This window comes from Saccopteryx bilineata, chromosome 2, assembly GCF_036850765.1.
Source record: "Saccopteryx bilineata isolate mSacBil1 chromosome 2, mSacBil1_pri_phased_curated, whole genome shotgun sequence".
Lineage (NCBI taxonomy): Eukaryota > Metazoa > Chordata > Mammalia > Chiroptera > Emballonuridae > Saccopteryx > Saccopteryx bilineata.
The window spans coordinates 291,712,010-291,731,851 of NC_089491.1; the positions used below are offsets into that span (position 1 = coordinate 291,712,010).

Genomic DNA, 19,842 nt, shown 5'->3' on the forward strand with positions numbered 1-19,842 from the left:
GGGTGTCACCTTCCTCCCCAGGTGACTTCTGTCTTCCTGATGGGACCCATGAAGCTATAGAGTGCAGCTCACAGTTTTGAGAAGAAAAAGAACCAAAAAGAAAGTAAGAAGGAAAGAGAGAGAGAGAGAGAGAGAGAGAAGGAGGAAGGAAAGAAGAAAGAAAAGAAGGAAGGAAGGAAGGAAGGAAGGAAGGAGGGAGGGAGGGAAGGGAAGGGAAGGAAAGGAAAGGAAAGGAAAGGAAAGGAAAGGAAAGGAAAGGAAAGGAAAGGAAAGGAAAGGAAAGGAAAGGAAAGGAAAGGAAAGGAAAATGAAAATGAAAATGTACACGTAAACTTGAGAGCCTCCACTGTGGAACTTATGACAGACCTGTCACCAAAATACCATATTTTTCGCTCCATAAGATGCACCTGACCATAGATGCACCTAGGGTTTTAAGGAGGAAAATAAGAAAAAAAATATTCTGAACCAAATGGTGTGTTAAAATACTTAATAAAATATACCACAATAATATTTCAACAATGTAAACTCAACAGCAGTATTAGAAACCATTAACACTATTATTAACAAATGAGAAGAGACTTTAATGTTCAAATACTCTTCTAGTTGTCCAGGAACCTGCAGCAGATAAAAAAAATAAACATTCGCTCCATAAGACGCATGGACATTTCCCCCTCCACTTTTGGGGAAAAAAAGTGCATCTTATGGAGCAAAAAATACAATAAACCTAGGAAACAGTATCAGATTTAGCAGTGGGGCTGGGATCTGCCCCAGGGAAGGCTGCAGGGGAGGCTGTAATAGCACCACTGTGTCAACTAAAGATCCACCTCTGCACAGACTCGGAACCCTCCTTGACGCAGCGGCCCAGAACAGTGAGAATTTCCAAAAAGTTACAGTTTGATTTCGTAACCAGTGAAGGGACTTTGTGACATCATATAATTAGGGCTGAAAGGCCAACTACTAAAAGCACATTCATTTAATAGACTGTCATTCACAAATGAGGTTTTTAATGCCGTGCCAAAGAGAAGATCAAAAGTAGGAAAATGAAATACAGCTAGTGCTTGATTTATGACCACGATTGGTTCCGACAGACCGGTCGTAACACGATTTGGTCATAAGTTGAGTAGGCTATATGTACAGTACTGTAAAATAATGTTATAAAAATCTTTAAGTCATATTTTATCATAATTTTCTTTCATTATTGTTATATATCATAATTTTCTTTGTTCATTTTATGCCATTTGTATCATCTCTACACCATTTTGTTTCTTATTTTTACATTCGTCAGGTTTAAGTAAAACACTGTATTACCAGTACAACTGGTTTAATATTTGCAAAGACAATTTCCTCTTGGTAGACATCTTGGGAGGGGTTTGAGGAAAAATATCCAAGACACAAAACACAAATTGCTGTACCGAGTCTGGGATAACAGTTGAAATGGTGCACACGGAGATGGTAGTGCTGCCGGAAGCTGGTCCGCACTGTCGTACGCCCAGCTGGGCAACACTTGTGCTGCCAGACGCAGAGCAGTTGTGGCTAGCGGTTGTGTCGTAAAGTCTAATGGTCGTAAGTCAATCAATATTTGTAGAAGCAACAAAGGGATGAGATTAGGAAAGGTGAGGACCATAGTGGTTTAAATGGCTACTATTTATTTTGAAGGAAATGCATGGGTTTGATTTCCCTTCAGCCTATTAAGAGATGTTCATCAATAACTATCTTTTCTTTTCTAAAACTCAGTGCTTAATGAGCACATGATGTGAGCTACACTAAGTAAAAAAAAAAGAAAAGATTTGAGAGAGTGTCATTTTATACCGAGCACTTCACCCAGGGGGCAGTTTGAGGCACTGTCTTAAAAAGAAACATTTTTTTAAATAGCCAGATTCGGAAGGAGGGAGAACGCTTTGCTTGATTCAATAAAAACCACGAAGCATGCCTGCCTGGCTCTGCTTGTCCTTTGTAATCCTGCACCTTCCTCCTTCACTTGATTAAAAAAAAAAACAAAAAAACCCTGGGCCTTTATTGCTCCAGTACCTAGAATCTGGCATTTAGAAGATTCTACACTATGACTACTTTCCAAGCTCTGAAAATCTCATAGCCTGTATTTTAGATGCATACGCAGCCTTCGGTCCTCCCATGAGGGCCCCTGTTCCTCAGGGGGCCATCTGGGAGCCCATTTCTTGCTGATCCCAAACCCAGAGGTACATCCAAATCATTTGTATCCATGTGCAAGACCAGATTTCCAGGCCCCTCCCACAGGCCATCTGATTGAATGTGGCTGAAACAGGGCCCAGAATACTATGTAGCTGATAAATGCCTTACCTGTTCTGATACAGTTGGCCCCTGAACCAGAGTTTAGGAACCATGAGTTGAAGCCCAGTGGTCTTATACCAAAAAGCAGGCAGAATAGTGAGGAGAGTCATGTCCATTCATGGTCAATGAACTTGATCAATAGGAGCATGTGAGTCACTTTTAGGATACCCCAACTACCAATTTCATCACGATGACCTGGATTTATTCACACAGACAATCTGCCATGGTCAAATAAATAAAGGAATGTGCTTAGCAGTTTTTGAGTTCATTGCTTTAGAAACTCATGGTTTATGGTGCTAAAGAGAATTTTCTAGGATGGGAATCAATGTGCCCAGTAAACCATAGAGTCTAACAAGATTGAGGCAAGCCAGAGAGGAGATGTGTAATTTTCCAAAATATTTTAGTATGCTGGCTGTTTCAACAAAATCCACCGGAAACACAAGACAAGGTCCACTGAGTGAGTAAATGCTCTTACGCCCCACAGTAGTGTGGATGCTTCATACACACTTACTGTTCGATGGCGCAGTGATGACATGAAAAACCCCGATTCCACTTGGCAGAAACTTCCCACCATCTTGGCGGGTCTCAACCATAATCGTTGTGGTGTGTGGAGCTTGGACAGATTATGGGCCTGGCTGGAAACCAAGAAACTAAACAGCAGCCCAGCGATCCAGCAAGAAACTCTGTGTTGGAAATGCCGCAGCCCAACTGTCCACAACCACATTTCTCGCAGATGGCCCAGGAATTTAAGTTCCACTGTTAGTCTCTGGAAAATTCTACCTTTCCCCAGCCTGAAAAGCAGTCATTTCTCACTTAACATGACATTTTGAGAGAATGCCAATGTACCTCCATACAGTCCCTGTCCTCAGAATCATCTCTCGTGCTGTGAGAATAGGAAACTTACTGTCGCCCACTGCCACCGCCTCCTCCAGTATATACACAATCACTCTCAGAAAGAAAAGAGAGTTCTATTTCCCTACGGTCTAAAATGCAGGCCCTCTGGCTACCTTCATGGTTTTCTCGAGTTTGACAGCTGCCTTGATCTGTCCGGCTGCTCTAACAAACACCGCAAACCAGAAGACTCATAAACAACAGAAAATTGCTCCTCTCAGTTCTAGAAGCTAGATCAGGACGCCAGCATGGTCAGGCTGCTGAAGGTCCTCCTCCAGCTTGCGGGCTTCTCGCTGTGTCTGCCTCACGTGGTGGAAGGGATGAGGGACCTCTCTGGAGCCTCCGATGAACATTTATCTCATTCATGAGGGTGGAACCCTCCCAAAGAGCCCATTCCTAATACCATCATTTTGGCAGTTAAGATTTCAATGTATGAATTTGGGGGGGAACACGTTCAAATCAAGCAACAGCCGAAATGGGGAAAGAGCCATAAGGAACCTCCTCTCTCCAGCCTGACCTATCTGTCAACAGACCTTAAAGTGATTCAACCTAGAAGGTAAAGAATCCTTCCAATGCAGCCAGTTTGTCAATGAAACCCAGCAAGCACGAGAGTGCGTCTGCAGCAGGGACTTGGGCCCACACTCCATCTTCTGTCGTACAATCACCAGCACACAGCCCCGGGTCAATGCTCATCTGTCATTCAGCTCTCTGAAATGCACATCTTCTAAGGGGTCTTGAAACATTAATCAGAAAGCACTGAGAGAGAAGGGTTATTTTACATTATATCATATTTGCAGAGGAACCAAACCTCATCAGCTAAACCATCAAGCCAGGGACGGGCCTCAGCTTGCCAAATTTGATAAACAACTAAAATAATAACAACAGCCTCAATGAAATGAAACATGTTGCAAAGTCCTCAGTTCAGCCTTGGCAGGATGTCAGAAAGCTGTTATTGGAAGCCCAAGTCTGAAATGACTTCTGTGCGGTGCTCCCAGAGAGGAAGAGAAATGCCCTCCAGCCAAATCGAAGGTTAATTCATGCGAGAGACTTGGCTGAGGCCACCAACCACAAACACGGCGTTTTCATGGCTCTGAATGGCAGCAAGTTCCAGTGAATTAATTACAGCCACTCTGTTTATATTTTGCATGACTTTTCAATTATTAGCTATCGCGAGATCCCTTTTTACTTTCACGAACATTAATACGCAGCTTTCCAAGCAGAGAGATGGAAAGACGAGGGAAAAGAAATAGGATCCTATTCCTTAACCTCGAGATCTCTCGCTGGCAGCTGGCCAAGCCGCTTGTTCTAGAAAGCAGTTACTACTCGAGTTCTAGGGCTCCAGAGAAACCTGGGAGGAGATGCAGGGGTCACCACCCAAATGCCAACAGGGGCCCAGCAAGCCACATCAAAAAGTCAGACTGTGCACACAGGGCGGGCCCGACAGGGACGTGACTGTCTGGCAGAAAGCGCAGGGGGCAGCAGCCGCTCGGCCCCCACAGTCACTGCTGTGTGCAGATGCAGACCTGGCGCAGCAGGTGCTGGTCACAGGGGCAGGTTCAGTTTGTGAGAAGTTATCCAGCTGCGTGTTTATGAGATCCGCACTTTTTTGGGGGGGGTGTATATTACACTTCATAAAAAAGTCTTTTGCGCTCTCTCTCTCTCTCTCTCTCTCTCTCTGTTTTTTCAAATGAGCTTAGGGCCAGTTTTTCTGGGAGCCAGAGACACAAGGACAAGAAAGCAGGATAGGTATAATCAGGGCGGGGTTCAGAGTCACTACCTGGAACTGGCAGAGTTTAAGAACCTAGAATACAGAAATTGACTTTTTAAAAAAATCACACTTATGCAAAACAGGCTACATAAAAAACTAACAGTTGGTTTGACATTAAAAAGATATAGGTAAATGCACAGACAGTTTCTAGATGAATACTCAAGAAACTGTTAACATTGGTTGCCTCTGGCTGGTGGTATGAAGTAGAAGAGAGATTTCCTTTTTATCGTATTCCCATTCATATGGGTTGAATTTTTATTGTGGGAATATGTTACTGTTTCCATTTAAAAAAGAGAAGTCAGGAGAAAAATATTCTTAAAATACTTAAATTGCTATTAAATAAATCTGCAAGGACCCAACAAGATTTAATTTTTTCTTTCAAATCAGGTATAGTAGGTATTTTAACAACGTAAGTACAATGAAATGAACAAGTCAGTCCCTTGAGAACACAAATGGCAAGACACACACAATTCACACGTTTTGCAATCCCTGATGAATAATAACTATGATTTAAAACAGATGCAATGAAAGTTCTTCAAATATGACACCTGGAGAACTGAGTCTAACAGTCCTACTATAGGCTGATTGTTTTCTCTCAGACTTTAACTTTACTGTATATTGTTATTTGAAGAAATGTGCAGAAACAAGCTTCATAACAGTCCTACTATCGGCCCTATATGAGCCTTATAATGTCCTACTCTACTGTACAGTTGACCGGAAGACAGTGCCACATAGTGATAGGACCCATGTGTGCATTTAAGTGTTGGAAAAGGACCGAGGCACAGCCAGCAGCCCATCTGGTTACAAAGCCTTCATTGTTCATTCCTACGACCACCAGATACAGCTGAGGGAGAGGGCCACAAGAAGAATGCTTATGGCATACCTGGAGTCCAAAGGAATGCGGTGGTAAAGTCACCTGGAGGAAAATAACTGAAGGCAAGTGTGTAAAAACCAAACCCATCTTAGAATAGCAGGCATGCTCCTTTAAACTGTGAGTGACGTTTGTGATTAAAGTAATCCACACTGAAACAGCCACATGGGGTTTAAAATCTAGAGATCTGTTATCTCATCCGAGACTCAGTCACTATACAATACATAAGGGTAAAAATCCTTTCCTCATCCTAGCAAGTTAATTAACAAATAGAACCAGGACCATTTAGGCATCCTTTTTAACCCTGCAGGCCATCTGTCAGAACTAGAACGATAGGGTTGGTGACATGTATTAGTCACGTCAGTTTTTACCCAAAGGAAATAGTATATCCTTCTGAGGACCAGTTGTGTTTTGTAATTGGAGGGTGAGAAGGATTGATAATTTGTCTCCAATCATTTGGAAGAAAGTTGAGTATGGGCGAAGGGGGTCAACTGAATCTAAGAGCACTAATTCAAAAGGCTGAAAAACTGATATTTCAGTTCTGCCATTATGAACTCAAAATACTATAGACACTCAGGTGTAATGAGTAGTGCCACTTGGTTCATTTGCCACTAATGATACTTAATACATTTCTTTCTGTTTCTATATAGCCATTACCATAGCACATGACCTGCACATTTATGGACAACCCACATATTTAGTCTTATTCTGTGCCTATAAAATCTACCATAGAAGGAATTCTAGAAGGAAGACTAGAAAATGTCTAAGCTAAGAGACAAAATTATCAAGAAAGCAGAAGGGAATCACTGAGTTGCTTATGTCATTTAAGTAGAAGGGGTCATTCTTGTTTGAAAGAAACACTGGCACTCTGATCTCCCTAAATTGGGTCAACTGACAGAAAGGAAAACTGGACTAATTGTTTCCTTTTTTATCTTGAACAGACCCTCTGTATTCAGTCTCTGACACTAACTGCCTGGGTCACATCCTGGCTCTAGTATGCACTAGCCTTGTGATCGTAAGGATGTCATTTAAGTTTTCTGTGAATCAGTTTCTTCATGTGACAAGTTAGTAGAGTAACGGCACCTCTCACCCCGGGTTGCTTTGAGAAATAAATCAGTTACGAAAGCAAAATATTTACAACAGCACCTCTATAAATGTTAACTTTCTTTTTGATGTTCGTTTTTACTATGATGATCATTTGTTGTCGGACGGCAGAAAACAGAGCGTCTTCTGATCATGTATCTTTTTGAAATCTTCGTTTGGGAAGATAAAGCTAAAGGAGATGAAGCAAAGAGGAAAAAGCAAATAGGAAATAACTACTATTATTTATTAGCATTTATGGAAAATGCAATGTCCATACATTATCTCATTTGCTGTTGTAATAAATCTTTGAGGTAGGTGTTATTATTGGTCATTTTGAGATGAGGAAGCTACGTGCAGAGGTGCTGTTGTGCCACAATCATGCAGGAGATTGGAACCCTGGTCTGTCTAACTCTAAGCTCACACACTTCAACCTCAGTACTGACCCACAGGCTGCAAATAACATGGAGAAAATGGGAGAAAGGTGAGAAAAACAGACTAATGGAGAAGGGGACTAAAAGTATCATCTACTTTTTCAGCCTTGAACTGAAACTTTCTCCATAAGGATAATGTAAACATTTAATCTTAAGATGGTAATGATAAATCTGGGACATGATTCTCACTGCTGATGCTGAAAGTTATCATTAATAGTAGTTTGGAACATTTTCTAAACATGTGTCTATTAGTGAATCTAGTTAAATATTCACCAAAATGCTACCGGTTAAACATTAAAATGTGGAGATCAATCCAAGCTAATCCCCAAACGCTACACAGAGTAAACAGTGCACAAAATACAAGGACCAGTACTCAAACCAAGTATAGCTCACTATTGTTTATGTTTATGTCAATAGAAACTCATCTCTTCATTTAGAAAGCCATGCAATGGTCCCCGACATAGTGTGTTACTTTTCAAAACTCTACCAAGTGAAATGCCCAAATTGTTCTGTAATTACACAGCAGTTACTGCCTCGTGACTGCATAGACTCTGTGATGCCCAACTGTCTTCCCACAGGCAACAGAAGGCTCTCCAAAAGACAAGCTTAATGCATCTTTCGGTTCACATGTTTTAGCTTGTGCCCCACTCCGTTTTTCATTATCGTGGACCTTGGCGCTGCTCCCCTTAATCATAGGTTTGGAGGGGGGATGAGATCAGCCTTCCCGCTATGGCTAAGGCCACTGTTCGTGGCTCCACTGGATTAAAGAGAAGCCACTGAAGTGCACTGCCACATGTCACAGTGCCTACGGTCACTTTCATCTCAGCACAGCAGTGACTCCCATGAACTCAGTGCAGAACTTCATTAGACCACAAGGATTACCCTCCTTAGTTCTGTATCACGAAACCATGCTAGTTGAAGGAAAAGCAATTAGTTTGGTGGGGTTTTCAGATCAGATGGGCAAATGGGACTAGTTTTCCTTTTCTGCAGGTATGAAGTAGCTCTAAAATACAGACTTGCCTTCATTCAACCTAATCTGAATCAACCTGACACTGAGATATCTACACTCACTCTCTGACAGCTAAAGTTTTCAGGTCAACCTGTTGACCCTGGTTCCACAGGTATGTGCAGTGCAGAGCTGGTCCAGAACTTTAGGTGGGAAAAAAGACATATCACCAAGACATCTGAATGTGATAAGTGAGCCAGGCCTCTCAATCACCCATATAGGAAAGAAGTCTTATCAGCTCCTCCCCCAGCCATGGTTAGAGGTAAACAGATGAACGGGTGAGTCTGCACATTTATTACAATAAGATTAATTAAAAGCTAGCATCCAGACTCTCTACTCAACAGGATTCTGTTTTGTAAGGTTCTGGGTAGCTTCCAGCCATTTTTAACACTAACTATTTTAGACATCAGCATGTGCTGGCTTTAAAGAATTGAATACGAACCAGCCTGGCATCTCCAAATGTTGAGTAGAAGCTTGGGACACAGAAATTAGAGGTAAGCAATTGGCAAGAGCCCCTCAAAGCTGAAACATCCTAAACTGAGGTACCACCTCCTCCTAGACAGTTATATTCCATAACCTTCCCAACCAGATACTCCCCTAGAGCCAGTTGCAAAGGTACAGTCGCTCCGGGGGTACAATGCAATGAGTGTGGAGATTTGTGGTCAGTAGACCAGCCACCCACTTGTCTTCCCTGGCAGGAGACTCTAGTTAATGTCCCAGTGCCTTTTTTCTTTTCTTTTCTTTTCTTTTTTGGTCTTGCTCTTCCCTCTTTCTGGATCCCTCCCCCCGCCCAAGGCTTCAGTAGATTTCTATTTGTCCTTCAAAACTGGGTTTAAACTAAGTGTCAACTCCTCAAGAAGCTTTCCATGACCACACAACTGCCCCAATCTGATTTAGAAGTCCTTTGTCACTCTCTCACATCCTGAAAATGAAATTCAGATCACTCTGCACTAACCAGCAAAGAAGAAGTAAAGAAAGCCACATTTGTCTGAGAACACACATCTTATCCAACTTTTCTTGTCCCAAACCTGGCACAGTGCCTGATTTTCACAAAAGATCATTAGGAGCATCTGCAAAAGGGTATAGATATAGTATACTCCTGATAGGGTTTTTATGCAGATTAAACCAGAATGCAAATAGAAAGTACTTAAAGGAACTGTGAGCTCTTAGTATTAAGTGTTTGTGAAATTGACAAAATAAATGTAATTCAGTAAGTCAGATACTTTGACAGAATGTCTTCTTCTATGAAATGGAAATAATTTTATTTCTTTACAGGATGACAGGATCAAATTCTAAGATAACAGTCGATGAAACTACTTTGATAGCTATCCAGCACTATTTAAAACTGCCAATTTTGGTTATTATTATCTAATAAATGATATAAGGTTTCTAAGCCAGAACTCAAAGAAGAGTTTTTAGTAGCTAATGCATGGGTTGCCCAAGGCCTTACCCAAAAAGCCTTGGATTTCTTAACTTCCCAACACTGGCCATAAAGGACAAGGTACAGTTACATGGACCATGAATGAGGGTAAGGGAATGCAGATTCTAAAGATCTACACAGAACTGGAATACTATCCAACTAAACATAACACCAGTGGCAATAGAATCTGGGGCATTCAGCAAATAGAATCTTTGTTGGCTGATTCTGATCACCTCATAAAATCTATGTAATTCAAGATTGGAGAGAATGATTGAAATTCTAATCTCAAATTTATTCCATTCCCTCATTTTAATGATAAGAAAACTGATGTCTATGGCTTCCAAGAAGCTGTCCCAAAATCACAAATCATGCTAGTGGCAAACATCTCACATTTGCAGCTGACAGGTTTATATAAGTTTAGCTTATATCTTGTGCCCACTACCACCTTCCTAGAGAGGTATTCAGGGACACACTTGGGTTCAAATTCCAGTTTTACCATTTATGAATTCTCTGACTTTGAGTCATTGAACTGATTCAAGTCTCAGTTCTTCCGTTTGTAAAACAAGGATCATAATTTCTCTTCTAAATAGTAACTATTGTATTTTTCTTAAAACTAAGCAATGCATGAAGACCAGGGCCATCTTGTAAAACATCTCTTGAAAAAAGCATCTAAGAACTGAGATTTGTGAAATGTTCTTTTGGTATTGAAGTGGTTAAAAAAATATCCCTCCTTCTGGTTTCAAATCTGGCTGCACCAGTATTCCCACTTTCCCATAACATGCTCTCTCCGTGGTAGCGGTCACGTATAGCAGGGTGTACAGTACAGCAGTGTATAGCACAGAGCTGCACTATACCTCCTGTTTGCTTTCTCACCTCCGCACCTCTCCCACCAGGTACCACCAGGCTGCCAATTCCGGCTACTGCTTTATCCATCCCAACCATGCTTCAAGGATATGTCCTGTCTGCGGACAGTTCCCTTCACTGACACTAGATACCAACTGCTCCAGAGTGACCTGGGCAGTCTTCCTATGGGAAGTCCTCCCGTTCATGTACCTGGCTGCCTGTCTTTCCTGGCCAGTGTCCGTCCCCTTGTCCACAGGCCCCTTAGCGGCTCACCTGGACACTAACTTCTCGTCCGCTGATACCTGCATTTATCAAAGGTGCGGGATTGGACCCATTTCTAAAGTTAGAGAAGGCAGCCACCGCCACGGAAGCCCCGCCCCGCCCCCCCCCCCCCCCCAGCAAACCCAGGAACCAGGCCCGGGGCTCTTTCCCAAGGGCAACACAACTTGGCTGTTTGCCTTATCGAGGGCGACACGGTCTCCAGGACTCTGTACCCCAGGGCTTCCGCGCAGTTTGCATCTGCCGCGGGGAATGCGTCCCAGGGGGATGCACAGCCGGCGACAGCTTGGAGTGATAAGAGCTATGTCGTGGTTGAGAAGGCACGGCGGTCCCACCTAGCTTTAAACTGTGGATCCAGATCCCCTCTTAGCCCCCAGACCCACGAGAACCAGGATCACCGACTAGTGAGCAGGAGGCGAGGCCGGGAAGCCAGGGCGGCGTGCTCTTCGCCACCCAGCCATTCCGGAGCTCGCCTTGCCAGCAAGAGTAGGTCCCTGTCGCGTCTGGAGGAGTAGGTGGTGAACGGCACTCTTATCCCCTTACTCCAGGGCGAGGGGTATGAGGTTGGGAAAGAGGAAACCTCGAGAGTGGAAAGGGGGAGAAGCTCGCACTCGTGCGGGGTCTCCCCATGCCCTTGTCCGGGAGAGGGACGAGACCGTCCGGACCCGCACGCCCCCAGCGGAGCTCTGGGCGGCTTGTTATCCCCATTAGCACCCCATGCGCACAGGGACCCGCGCGTCCTTCCCGACCCGGCCGCGCGATCCGCCGGGGCTCCGCGCAGACGGCCAGGGGGTGTGCGCAGCACGTTTCCCGCGGTCCCCGCGCCCCGCACCCGGCACTGCGGCCCCCGCCCGGGTCCTCTCCGGCGGCAGGGCTGTGCGCGCCGCCCCCCGCCGCCGCGGCTCGGGGTCCCTGCAGGCTCACCAGATGGCCATCCTGCTTTTGGGGTAGTCCAGCCGCTCCAGGCAGCCGAGGAAGTGAGGCAACGCGTGCGCCGCGTTGCGGGCCAGGAGGGCCACCAGCACCGTAGGTCTCTGCAGGGGCGACTCGGGGAACAGCCTCGCCTCCTCTTCGTCGTCCTCCGAGTCCGGCTCGGCGGCAAAGCGCGCCCGGCAGCCGCCGCGGAGCAGCGCCCAGGAGAGGAGCAGCAGCGAGCAGGCGAGGCTGGCGGCGGGGCGTGCAGCCATGTTCCAGGCTGGGGCGGGCGGCGGGGGACCTGCGGCGAGCGGCGAGCCCGGGGATCCGGCGCGCCGGGCCAGGGGTGCGCGCACACTGGCACCGACCTCCGGAGCCCGGGAGCCGCCCGCCGCCGCTGCGCCGCCCAGGCCCTGACGCGGGGGCGCTACGAGTACCTGCCACCGCCAGCGCTCGCCCCGACCCCGGCTCTCACACAGACGGGGCTGTGCGGCGGTGCGTCCTCAGTCCTGCGGAAAGTTCCTCCAGTCCAGGCTCAGCCTGTACAGCTGAGGCTTGTGGCTTCCCCCAGAGCCGTGAGGTGTGGCCCTGTCTGCCAATGGGCGTGTGTGTGTGTGTGTGTGTGTGTGTGTACATAACGGTACAACTCCAAGGAAATTTATTCTGCTTTCGCAAACCGCAGCCGAAAGCCCTTCACAGTGATGTAGTTTTTCATAATGCACCTATTGACTAAATGAATAGAGTTCTAAATGGAAAGTCACCCAACTCTTCATTACTATGATCCACAATTTTTTAACTCCCACAAAGCAGAATGTTTGCATTTTCTTTCACACTCAATTTCTCCTGAAGTTTATTCTTGACTGAGGAGACTTCGGATCTAAGTAGATCAAGTTTGAAGACTTGGAGAATTTCACAGCCCCATCAAACCCCTGAACTTTTGAAAGGACAGCCCCTGTGGGACACTGTTCTGAAGCCCCACTTTACCTGCTAACCCCAGTCCCGACCTGCCTGGGACGGCAGAGCCCAGAAGAGGGGATTCGATTAGATGTTTTCCTCTTCTCTAATGATGTAAACTAAACAAGAGAGGTTGGAGGACATACATACATGTTGGAGGACAAGAGATAGAAGGAAGAAGGCAAGAAGGAAGAACACAAGTAGCATGTAAAAATAAAATTGCTGGGACACGTTGCCAAAGGATATTTGCTCTTGAGGATAACACAGGGAAGCCGATGATGCAACTTCTTCGCGGGACTGTGGAGGCTTTGATCAATCATGGGCAGGGTGGGTTGATAGCTCCGCACATTCACGACCCTCCATCCCAACTTGCCTTCAGTCCTGTCCCAACATCTCGACTAATTTTATTCATCTTTCTTGGCAACTATGGAAGCCTTCACCACTCAACTGTGACACCGATGCTCCCTCAGAAGAATTTACCTTCTTTATTGAACTTCCTCAACACCCCTGTCTTTAACTAACACCTCTACTAACACACTCTTGCCCTACAGGCACCTATAATGACAGCCTTTGATCCTATCCCTGCCCTTCTAGTCTGTGACTTTTCTCCATCATTTAGTTCCACTCTCCACCAGATCTTCAACTGGTTCCTCTCCATCCTTCCCTTCAAGATAATAACTTGTGTCTCCTTCTAACCCTAACCTTTTTTGCTTCTGTGGTTCTATCTACCTGCAGTTCCAACCTCTTCATCTCATTGTGATCTCTGTCCTTTCCCTAAAACATATAATACTACTGAGTTCAAAGACATTTCTTTAATGAGGCATTTTCTAACTCTCCACACTCTTCTTTATCCTTCTTTTCCATAACAACATATACCACTTAATTATATTGACTTGCGCATACAATACATCTAAATTAGCCATGCATTTCCCACACCTGTGCCTTGGCACTGTATAAACGTTGGAATGAATGAGTGAATACAATTTAAGGAACATATCTAGTCTTTTTTTAAAAAAGCCATGGTAGTATATTTTAAATTTATATACATTTGTTTGGAATTGAAAAACATTTGTATACTCATTATTACATAGTTGTTGAATGCAGGCCAGAGTGCACATAGCACTTTGACATTGGGACAGGGGAGGGAAGAGAGAAAGAAGGAAGGAAGGAAGGAAGGAAGGAAGGAAGGAAGGAAGGAAGGAAAGAAGGAAGGAAGAAAGAAGGAAGAAAGAAGGAGGAAGGAATGGAAGGAGAGATGGAAGGAAGCAGGGAGGGACATTTTAAACCATCCCAATACGATTAGGCTCCAAATTTAATGATTAAGTCTATTTTACAAAAATATGTTGAAAATGGAAAAATAAAGAAGAAAACTACCCCAAATCCACTATTTCATCACAACCACTGTTACCACTTTGGGATAATTTTAATATGGCATTTTCAACTTGGATATTTTCAATATGGGTTTCTACTCATTCCTCCTTAGTGAGACTCAACACCATGTTGACAGCAAATGTTGAATAAATAACTAAAAAAAGAGATGGAACATTCTTGGGGCCCTGAATTGTTTTTGATGTCTTTTCATATTTACAAAGCCAAGTATAATTTAAGACTGCATATCTGAAGCTATATATATATACAGAAATAGCCAACTTATTATTTCTTTGTATGCTAATCCTTACTATTTTTAATATAAAATACTTAATAAATATGGAATATATATAAATATATATATATGAATATATACCTTAAATGAATGTCCACATACTCAGAACTCATCTTGAGGAACATGACCATTAATTTGAAAGCCCTCTGTGTGTCTCTTCTGGTCACATTAGTCTGCTCTACTCTGCAGAGGGAAGCATTAGGCTGAATTCTAGATATTAATCAGTTTCTTAATCTTATTTAGAACTCTACTTCCTATGATGGTAAGTTTATGTGTCAACTTAGCCAGACTAGGGTGTCCAGTTTTCAGGTCATGCCAGTCTAGACATTGAGGTGAAGTATTTTTTGTACACCATTAACATTTTAAAAAAGATTTTATATGTTGATTTTAGAGAGAGGAGAGAGAGAGAGAGCAAAGGGGTGGAAGGGAGCAGGAAGCATCAACTTATAGTAGTTGCTTCTTGTATGTGCCTTGAACAGACAAGTCAGGAGTTTTGAACCAATGACTCGAGCATCTCAGCTTGATGCTTTATTCACTGCGACACCACAGGTCAAGCCACCACTAACACTTAAATCCATAGACTTTAAGTAAAACAGATGATCTTTTCTCATGTCGTGGGCCTTATTCAATCAGTTGAAGGCCTTAAGAGAAAAGATGGAGATCCTGGAAGAAGGAGAGAATTCTGTCACCAGAATGCATTCAGTCTCAAGACTGAAACATTAACTCTTTCCTGGGGTTCCAGCCCGGCAGCCTGCCCTGTGTAGTTTGAATTTGCCAGCCTAAATTTCTTAAAATCAATCTCTCTCTACCTCTCCCTTCTATCTTTCTCTCTCTCTCCCCCTCTCTTTCCCTCCAGTCTTTCTTACCCTCTTCCCACAATAAGTCTATCTCTCTCTCCCTTCCAGCCCTTCTCTCTTCTTTCCCCCACCACCCATGTGTGTGTGTGACTGTGTGTGTGTGTGTGTGTGTGTGCACGAACACACAACGTGGACAGGCATACCCTTTTGATTCTGTTGCTCTGCATAACCTTGACTGGATAGTAAATATATTTCCTAAACATGTGTGACTGTTGCCTATATTTGATTTTTTCCCCCATACTATACAATTTGCCTCCTTGAAATATGCAATTCAATAGTTTTTAGTATATTTACAGAGCTATGCAATCTCAACACAATCAATTATATAACTTTTTCATTGCCCCTGAAAGAAATCCCGTATTCATTAGTAATCAATTCTCATTTTCTCCCAAGCCTCGCTCTAGGAAACCACTAATATAGTCTGTCTTTATATACTTGCCTATTCTGGACATTTTATATAAATGGAATTATACAACATGTGATTCTTCATGACTTTTATCCCTTAGCACAAGGGTCCCCAAACTATGGCCCGCGGGCTACTTGCAGCCCCCTGAGGCCATTTATCCAGCCCCCGCCGCACTTCTGGAAGGGGCACCTCTTTCATTGGTGGTCAGTGAGAGGAGCATAGTTCCCATTGAAATACTGGTCAGTTTGTTGATTTAAATTTACTTGTTCTTTATTTTAAATATTGTATTTGTTCCCATTTTGTTTTCTTACTTTAAAATAAGATATGTGCAGTGTGCATAGGGATTTGTTCATAGTTTTTTTTATAGTCCGGCCCTCCAACTGTCTGAGGGACAGTGAATTGGCCCCCAGTGTAAAAAATTTGGGGATCCCTGCCTTAGCATAATGTTTTCAAGGTCCATTCATCTTGTAGCATGCATACACACTTTCTTCCTTTTTATTGCTGAATTATATTCCATTATGTAGACATACCACATTTATTTATACAGTCATCAAATGGTGGACATTTAGCTTTTTTCCACTTTGGGTCTATTATCAACAATGCTTCTATGAACACCCATGTGCAAGCTATATTTGAATTTTTGTAAATTTAATTATATTGTATATATTTTCTGTGACCAGTATTTTGGATTGCACCATGGGATTTTCTGAGATTCATCCAGGTTGTTGCTTGAAGCTATGGTTCAATGTTTTCACATAGTAATATTCTGTATAAAAATAAAAGAATGGATTTATCTATTTTACTGTTAATAGATATTTGGCTTGTCTTGGTTATTTCTCTTACAACCAATACTTTCACAAATATTCTTGTACATGTCTCTTGGCCTACAGGAGACACATTTTTTTAAACTATAACCCTCAGTTAGAAATACATTTGATATCATGATTCAGTATAAATGTTCAGAAAACCCAACATTTTCATGAGGTAGTACTTAGTAACAATTATTCCAATGACATGTCACATACACTGATATTTTCTCTTCTATTTTTAAAAATTTGTGTTTTAAAACTGTCCCCAAAGCATTCAATTTATTTCACAAGAACTAATGGACCCTGGCCTTCTTTTTGAAAACTATTGCTGTAGGCTGTGTGCCTGGGAGTAGAACTGCTGCATCATATGATGGGCTTATCTTTCCTCTGCTCTACTCTTCAGCCAGCTCTTGGGCTTTTGTTGCCGATTTCATGAGTATATCATTGTATCTTCTTGTCTCAATTTACATTTTTTTACTCTACCAATGTAGTTGAGCACCAATCATGTTTGCTGGCCATTTATGTCTTTATTTTTTCTATTTATTTCCATTCTTTTCCCTCTAGTGAGTGTTTAGTTGTATTTTCTAATTGATCGATTATGTATCACAGTTTCCTTCTTCAACTCTTTGGCTCCCCCCCTCCCCGCCCCCACTATCTTTATGTTAGACTTTCTTAACTGAAATATAGTCAAATGTATCAAGCTTTTCCTCCATATGATTGGTGCTTTCTGTGTCTTGTTTAAGAATGCCTTCTCTATCTGGAGGTCATAAAATATTCTTTTATATTTTCTCCTAAAATCTTACATGTTTGCATTTCATTTAAGCCTTCAATCTACCTAAAAGTGATTTTGTTTATGGGACAATTAGAGATCCAATTTCTTTTTATGTAAATAAACATGCATATGTATGTTTATATATAAACATGCAAAATTCATTGCCTTAACTCTTCCCTGCATCTGCAACATCATTTCTGTGTAAATTTGTATGACACTCTATTTTGTTTCATTGGCTTATTTATCTATCCTTGTACCAATATCACATACTCTTTCTTAAGTATAGACCTTTAAAATAAGTTCCCTCAGTTTGCTTATCAGAAGAATCTTGGTTATTTTGGGTCTTTTATGCCCACATTTCAGAAACAGGCATCAAGAAAACCCATGTTGGGACTGTGATTGGAATTGCTAGAATTTAAAAACCAATTTTTGGGAAATTGCATCTTTACTGAATCTTTCTCTTCAGAAGCATAGTATGTCCATTTATTTAAGATCTTCTTTAATCATCTTCAATAACATGCATAATGCTCTCTATAAAGAGCTTGCTTATCTTTTACAGGTATTTTATTTTTGTTGGGTTTCTTTTGTCCCAAATGTAAGTGGTATTTTTTAAAAAAAAATTAAATGTGTTACATATATCCTGATTTCGTAGATGGGAATTTAGCATGCACTCTTAAACTTATGAGGCATTGAAGAAAACATATTTTGAATTATTCTAAATTCTTTCTTCATGGAAGAAGTCCCTTATATAAGCTCATGCATATGAATAATAAAAATATCCTAGCATTTTAAATATTTTTACTAAGAGTATAAACATATCACCTATTCTCCTTGAAACACAGACAATGGAAACCTGTTTGCTTTGTGTACAAAAGAAGGAACAAGGTATATGTGAACATTTCTACAACTAATGGATTAAAAGCTGATCCAGAATGCTAGTCTCCATTTTCCAACTTGAAATCAGTCTTAATGTTTTTCTTTATAACACTAAAAATTCACATTATAACTCTTGTTTTTCCTCTTGAGACTCTAACTGAATTAATATGTCTCTGCCTAGCCATTACAGACTTTTTGTGTGGGACTAAAGTGGTCTGACTCAGATATCATGATGAGGAATCAGTACAGCAAATGCCAGATTACACAGAATTTGATGAACCCAGTCCACCCAGGGGGAATTTTATTGTTGTTACTTACCTAGCTTTTCCCCTAACCACTTTGATTCTCTAATATAGTGAACCACTGAGGCAATTATAAAAGGAGAAATCCTACAGTCTATCAAAAGCTGAAACTCGAACCTGTTCTCTGTGGATTTCACTCTAGATTGCCACAATAGTAGTCGTTTTGATTCTAGTACTTTAAATACTAGGTTGTGTTTGTGTTCCAAAATGCTTTTTTTTTCTTAACCATTCCCAATCATCAAGATTTTATTTGTAAATTTCCATGGCTTAATGTGAAAACCAAGAGATACTCCATTTTCATTCAACTTTTTTAAATAGGCACTAAAAGCCAAAGCATTAAATATGCATGCTTAAATGTGTCATGCTTTTTTTGGTAAGCAATAAAATGTCATCTGTTTGCCAAAGGGTACCATTAGCCATTGCTTTTTCAGTTTATGGTTCTTTCTGTATCCTTCTGAGATTCCCCAATCCCCTTTTTTTCTTAAGCTTAAACTGAAAATCTTCCCCTGAAGATGGTTGAGCCTTACCTAATTCCATTGGATCCCCTTACTAATTTCTAAAATATCCCCCCTACCCATATTAAGAATGAAATGCTCTCACTGCTTCCATAAATACCATCATATGAACTGACTGGAATCTTTAGAGGTCAGAGAGAACCATTTATTCACTTCTAATTATTTGAATTAATGTCAGTCTTCAGTGCTTCAAGGAGCTTACTAATTTCAGTGCCCTTTGTTTCTTCTTCTTCTTCGTATTTATTTATTTATTTATTTATATTTTAGGTGAGAGGAGGGGAGATAATGAGGCAGACTCTTGCATGCGCCGCTACTAGGATCTACCCAGCAACCCCATCTGGGGCCAATGCTCCAGTACTGAGCTATTTTTAGGGCCATGCTTGAACCAATCCATTCACTGGCTGCAGGAGGGGAAGAGGGCAAGAAGGGGGAGAGAAGCAGATGGTCACTTCTCCCGTGTGCCCTGACCTGGAATTGAACTGGGGACATTCATATGCCAGGTTGTCAGTCTATCCACTGAGCCACAGACCAGGGTCCCATTTGCTTCTTTAGGGCTTAGCAGCTGCTTTGTGGAGACAAGGGTTGATGATTCAAATGAAATACATTCTAGGGAAGCTTATGAATGAATCTTCACATGTGGTTTTACATCATATTCAGGAATAGATGTATTTCTTCTCCCTGTATGTAATACAAACACTTCTTTTGATGCAGTCAAACTTTTTATCTGGCTTTCAACAGTTTGACTTTAGTGTGGACTTTGCTGTGTTCTTGGTGTTCGTTTAACATTCTGTTCCTGCAAATTTCTTTCATCAAATTTGGGGGAATTTTTATTCTTCAGTTTTTTCTTGTCCTATTTTCTTTCTTTTCCCTATCT

At 42.1% G+C, this 19,842-nt stretch overlaps 1 protein-coding gene across 1 annotated transcript in view; it reads right to left on the reverse strand.

The window, feature by feature from the left end:
* The window catches only part of COLGALT2 (collagen beta(1-O)galactosyltransferase 2), an 84,393-nt gene extending 72,007 nt beyond the window's left edge, over positions 1–12,386 (reverse strand). Inside the window, exon 1 of the mRNA XM_066261324.1 lies at positions 11,824–12,386. Within this exon, the coding sequence (XP_066117421.1) occupies positions 11,824–12,086 (263 nt within the window). The 5' untranslated portion in view covers positions 12,087–12,386. The remainder of the gene's footprint in view (positions 1–11,823) is intronic.
* Between the last annotated feature and the right edge of the window lie 7,456 nt (positions 12,387–19,842).